This window comes from Citrus sinensis, chromosome 5, assembly GCF_022201045.2.
Source record: "Citrus sinensis cultivar Valencia sweet orange chromosome 5, DVS_A1.0, whole genome shotgun sequence".
Taxonomy (NCBI): Eukaryota; Viridiplantae; Streptophyta; class Magnoliopsida; order Sapindales; family Rutaceae; genus Citrus; species Citrus sinensis.
In genome coordinates this window covers 25,174,642-25,181,261 of record NC_068560.1, presented here as the reverse complement: position 1 = coordinate 25,181,261, position 6,620 = coordinate 25,174,642, and the positions used below count along the sequence as shown (strand labels likewise).

Genomic DNA, 6,620 nt, shown 5'->3' with positions numbered 1-6,620 from the left:
CCTAAATTTTGTTGTTCAATGGCGAAGAAGCCGAAGCTTGAAAGGCGATCATGGTATGATCTTCCTCTTGATATCATAAATTTAATCGTCAGCCGTCTTTATATAATCAGGCGGTTTGCAAGATTCGGCGAGCAGCAAACATCCAATATATAGATAAATTTCCATGGTTGATGGGTTATAATTCACACTTATGTTATCTCTACGACCCTTGCCGCAAATAAAAGTACGCTGTTTTCAATGGTGACAGAAACAGGAGAAACTTTTTTGGTGCAATGCCACTTGATTCAAAACATGATTGGGTGTTTTTCTTGGGAAATAAGAACATTATTTCCAGGAGGCGAAAACGTTCTTCACTCTTTTTCTACTCACCCTTTACTGATAAGATCATTAACCTTCCTGTATTGCGCAAGTATAGTATCGCCAAAGCAACCTTCTCGACGACTCCAGTTTCTCCTGATTGTGCGATTTTTGTAATATGGGTAGGTAGCGGGGAGAAAAATCGTATTAGTGTATGTAGACCTGGAGAATGTGGTGTACGTGAATGGATTCCTTTACTGTTCTTTCTTTTCTCCGACTGCTATTTGCGCCCTTAATGCCGCGTCCGGAAAGTGGGAACAACTCCCGTATCCACCTTCATGTAGACTTGAAAAAATTCGCTTGATTGAGTATGATGGAAGCCTTTTGATTTTTGGTGGTGATGTTAACAGTTCTAGATATCGTGTTTCCATATTTAATCGGTCAGCTTGGATGATAGAGAAAGGGGAGAGGATTTGAAAGCACAATACATCGTTTTGTGGCCTGTTCTAATCGCCGTGATCTACGCAGTGAATTCATCCGGAAGCCTGTTGAAAGTGGCTCACGAAAAGTTGCCCCAAGAGTTCGGGATTATGAAGACTGGGAGGATAAGGGCTTGTTCAGCATTTGGATTCGGCAACCCTTGAGAAGATCAAAAAATTAGAATTAATTCTTAATTTGTAGATTTGTGATTTGATTATGATGGGAATGAAAAGAGTGGCTGCAAACTTAAGTTTATGCATGCTCTTTAAGTTTTTATGTTTTTCTTAATCTTATGAAATTATCTTATATAGAATTGGTAATGCTATAGCTGTGAACAAATTATTTTGTATAAACTAATGTAATAAGACAAAACACAATTGATTAAATAAAAATACTAAATTACCAAAAATAAAATAAGTGTGTGGGCCACGTGGTGTTTTCATCAACAAAATTTATATCTCACAAGGTATACGAGTACTTATGTTCTTGATCAATTAAGGTTCAACATAATATTTCGATCCAGAAATGATAAATCTTGCATAGGTGAAGAGGAAAAATCCCTACCTTCTCATATAGACAAGGAGTTTAAGTCAAAGATTTCGAGCTCAATAAAAGTAATATCCATCTCTGATCATAAAATAGGATGTAATTTCGGACCAACGATGACCATAAAATATTGACAACTTTTCATCCGATCAGATTGTATGATATTTGCAATATGGGCTGTAGAATGTGAAGAGTATTGTATCAGCATATGTAGACGGGGAGATATAACCTCGAAAGATTTTTGGATCGATGCTCATTATGGACTCGCTGAAAATGTGGTGTACGTGGATGGATTATTTAACTGTTTTCTTGAGTCTCACGGTAACATTTTGTTGGGTAATCTTTGCTAGGATATTATTAATATATAAACTTTTTATACGATGCTGCTTAAAATATAAACAATACTTATCGAACGGATAAACCAAATTTTGAGTTGTTATTGGTTTTTGTTATTATTACTATCCTTTCTAAATCCTTGCAAAAGGATAAACCAAACCGACGGCATATTCTGGCCTAATTCCCTTTCTATCCATATAATTACTAGGATACCTACTATGATCGTCCATTCAAGAATGATTTCATAGAATTCTTGTAGAAATTTTCAATTTAGAAAAAAAAAAAAATCATAACTTATACTTTTGATCTATATATTATCATTTCAACGATCACTTTTCCTATAATGATATTTTTAACACCAAATATAATCTTAATAAGAGCTAGTTTCATTCATTTAACTAAGGAAAAATTACAAATTGATAAAATCTTTTTGACAAAAGAAACAAAATTTATGGACCTAATTCAAACTTAAAAGTTATGATTTATTTTTAGTGTATAATTCCTTTTTACCTTATGTGAGATATTTTCCTATCATCTAGTATATACCTTATATTATGTATGAAACACTTTATATTCAAGTATCAGTTTGTCTGTATAATTCGGAACTACAGCATTAAAACCAGAAAGGAAAAAGGTGGTTAATGCAATACCACTTGATTCGAAACAAGATTGGGTTCTTTTCTTAAGAGAAAAGGACAAGGTTAGATCTTCCCTATTCTTGTACACACCTTTCACCGACAAGATCATTGAACTTCCGGAATCGTGAAATAGTGGAACCACAATGCATCGGTTTGATTTCGGCTCCTATAAAATTATAGTCAGGACCTGCCCTAGAGCACAAGGAGCCTTAGGTAAAATTTTTTTGTGAGGTTTTCTTATATTCAAGAACTTCAATACTCAAAGAAATATAAAAGAGTTTTAAAATTTCGACAATAATCAACGGAATCCGAAGAAATTTCAAAGAAGAAAAATAGTCAAGAAGTTAACCATTATTTCAAGAAAATGTTTTTTCACTTAAAAAAATGAGCCAATAAATGTAATTATTTTCTTTGTGGAGAAGACTGCAAGAAAATTATTAATGTAAAATAAATAAATAATTTTTGTCTTGGAAAAATAATAATGAATGAATTCTTAGTTAGTCAATATTATTAATTGTAACTCTTTAATATTAAGGTTATAATTATAGAATCTATACAAGAAAATTTTGATTGTAGAATAATTATTAATTAAAGAGAAGTTTAAAAAATAGGCTTTCCTATTGTATCTAACTTAAAAAATTTAAGTATTATCATAGAAGTAACAAAAAAATATGGTTTTCTCAGAATCGTGGGCCTTAGGCGACCACCTAGTTCATTTATACTTAAAGCCACCATTGATTATAGATCCCTCTTATCATGTCCGGAATCTGTTGAAGGTTGATTACTTGCCAAGATTTGGTCCTCCGAAATCCTTAAAAGGTAATTACTCATCAAGATTTGGTCCCAAGATTCGTGATTATGATGACTGCGTTGAAAGGAACCTAACGAAGATTTGGATTCAACCTCCTCAAAAAACGCTCAAACCATTCAAGTAGTCAATAATGCTATATTTACTTGTTGAAATACTTAGTTTGTATCGCAAGGAATGTGTCAGTATTTGATTGGTTCAAATAATAGATAATTATTACAATATAACTGTTATTTTTAATTTAAATAGGGAATTTTAATTGGTGACACATTAGTTCAGATACAAATTAAGTATCTCATCTAAGTAAGTATAGCATCACTCTCAAGTGGTAAGCCTACATCAAAATGAGTGCTCTACTGATTGGATTATTGATCAAACCATGATTGTTAGGTGAACATAATGGATTTTTTCCCCTTTTTATGAATCGCATGGGTAGGAGAACATTGGCTCTTGATAAAACAATTGATGATATATGAATTCTTCCCAAAATTTTCTAGCTTCTTGAAAAATATGCAGCAATTTTAATCTTCATTCGAATCAAGCGAACAATATGGGATTCTGTCGAGCAATATTGGTGGTCATCAAATTTCGAGTCATCAAATATTAGTGGTCGATTCAAATCAATTATTTAATTTGAAGTATAGTGAGTAACCAATTAATGTTCTCGTCAAATTCTTTGACTACTTAGCCATCGGCATCAAATAACAAGCATCCTCAAGTCCCATTGTCATCGAGGGTTTTGTCTCTTTGTGTTATTATTTTTACTTTTATTATTATTATTATTATTTTTTCGTGCGCCTGTCTTACAAGTTAACAGGCTAACAGGTAACAGCACATCATGATATAATAATTAAAATGAGTATCAAATTCAGCAGGAAATTCATTATATATGATACAAAATATAATATTATAAAGAATTAAGATCTTCTCTTGATATAAGATCAGAAAACCTCTTTCAATAGCATTACCTAACTAACAATATTTCCATTATACTACAGTGAAATCCTACCCTTAGAAGAAGTCAGTGATAATCAATCACCGTTTCAAACTTGTAATCGGAATAAACACACACACACTTATATATATACACATATACATAATACGTATAAGATATAACAATTTATCGAAAGCAAACCCAAAGGCGATCTTGATCTTGAAAACTAGAAGAAAAAAGAATGTCTTCTCTGGCTGCTGCTAGAGCAGATAACTTTTACTATCCTCCAGAATGGACTCCAAATCAGGGTTCTTTAAACAAGTTCCATGGTCAGCATGCTTTGAGGGAAAGAGCAAGAAAATTAGATGAGGGCATTTTGATCATAAGGTTCGAAATGCCTTTCAATATATGGTGCGAAGGATGCAATGATTCTATGATAGCAAAGGGTGTCCGTTTCAATGCTGAAAAAAAGCAAGTGGGAAATTATTACTCTACAAAGATATGGAGCTTTACGATGAAGTCCCCTTGCTGCAAGCATCAGATTGTTATCCAAATAGATCCGAAGAACTGTGAGTATGTAATCGTAAGTGGGGCTCGGCGAAAGATCGAGGAGTTTGACGTTGAGGATGTAGAGACTATTGAACTGCTTACGGATGAAGAAAGGGCTAAGCTTTATTCGGATGCTTTTTTTTGCCTTGAGCACGAGAAAGCAGATTTGCAGAGGAAGAAAGAAGCTGAACCAGGACTAGTGCTCATGAAGAGAAAATCTGATGCCAGATATTCGGACGACTATGCCCTAAATAGGGCTCTCAGGGCCAAACTTAGACCTCAAAAGAAAAGAGTCGCGGAAGAGGAGGCTGCTTCAAGAAAATTGGGGCTTGGCTTACGGCTTCTTCCGGCGAGTAAAGAAGATGCTGCCGCTGCAGCACGTGTTAAGTTTCTTTCTTCCAATAAGTTTGAGAAAAATAGAAAGGACAAGAAAGTTTTGATCAACGCTGCTTCAATCTTTTCTGGTTCCTCGGTATCAAATACGAAACGACTGGAGCTAGAAGCCAATAGAAGGAAAATCAATACAGCTGCGGCATCCAACCGCTGACCGGGGCTTTTAAACCATCATCATGGTCTCAGAGTTCTGTGCCTTCGAGTAGGCATAAGTGTACGATTAACAAATTATCTTTAGACCCACTTTTTAATTAATTGCTTAATTTTAGAATTACCCTTATTAATTTTTTTCCCTTTTTGTGGTCTGCACATACTCTCTCTCTCAAACCGAGCAACCTCAATGAAAACGTATCCAGACGCATTGGCTTACAACCCCATTCAAATCTGAATGTTTCTTCGACACCATTTCAGCTGCCATAACATGGCCAACAATTCAGCAATTGAAAGCATCGTATTCCCGTAATTGTTTCTGATTCTGACTTGTCCTCTTAACATATGGTCTAACAAATACAAATCTAAAAAACATCCTATAGAGTACAACATCCTATACAGACCAAACAAAATTAAAGAGATATATATTCTAATATATTATTTTATTAGCAATAGCTGATGATGAATAAGCCATCTTATAGAAGAAAGTTTTGTTCCTGCAATGATCGGTAATATTGGAAGGCAATGTCTAATTGAGAGGAAAGAGAGGGTGGACAAGAGACAAAAGAAAAAAAAAATTTAATAGGAGCATTTGTAAAAATAGACGGGTTAAATTAAAAAGTGAGGGCTTAAGGGATAAAGTAAGGGGCTAAAATATCACTAATCGTGACAAAATCAAACAAAGCATATGAGACTAGTTATGGAACTAAGTAAAAATATAAGTTTGATCCAACCCTCAACTTTTATGCTAGGTTTTTTAGTATGAGTTATACCCATAAATTTTATAACTAGTGAATTAGCATGCACGCTATCGGTGGTGTTGCTGGAGTTATTCATGGTTTTTTATTTGGGAGATTGGTGTTTACGTCCAAATGACAGAAGAGATTATTAAAACTTGCAGTTCAACCAACTTAGAGGCCGTTAATTTTGGGTCTGATTTTCAGTAGCTGGGCTTTTTTTCTTTTATAAGCTAAGCTGTTACATTGAGTGTCCCAGACTCAACCGGTTTGTCAATGGCTACTGGCATCAACGCGATTGAAAGGCAGTCATGATCTGATCTTCGTCGTGATATCATAAATTTGATTGCCAACCGTTAATTTTAATAGGGACGGTTATGCAATTGAGTTAAAGACACTGATAGATATGTAGACTAGAAAGCCAGTTGATTACTCTCATCTATATGTATTTGGATGTCATGTATATGCATGTACAATGCCCAAGAAAGAATAAAGCTGGATCCAAAATCTAGAAGATATATCTTCTTAAGGTTTGCTGATGGAGTGAAGGGGTATCGGCTATGGGACCCCACTGCCCACAATATCGTTATTAGCAGAGATGTTCTTTGTAGAAGATCAACTGCGAAAGAGAGATGAGGATGATGGCATTGTAAAGGAAAAGTTAGTGACTTTGCCAATATATGTGGAAAATAATCTAGAAGATTCAAATTTTTCTGAAGGAGCACTAGAGCACGAGGAACAAGTACCAGTCG

At 34.4% G+C, this 6,620-nt stretch overlaps 1 protein-coding gene across 1 annotated transcript; it reads left to right on the top strand.

Annotated features, from left to right (window-relative positions):
* Positions 1 to 4,280: 4,280 nt before the first annotated feature.
* Positions 4,281 to 5,135, top strand: LOC127902132 (uncharacterized). Its single transcript, XM_052440814.1, has one exon. It carries the CDS (start codon positions 4,281 to 4,283, stop codon positions 5,133 to 5,135), a length of 855 nt encoding a protein of 284 aa, XP_052296774.1.
* The last annotated feature ends 1,485 nt before the right edge of the window (positions 5,136 to 6,620 follow it).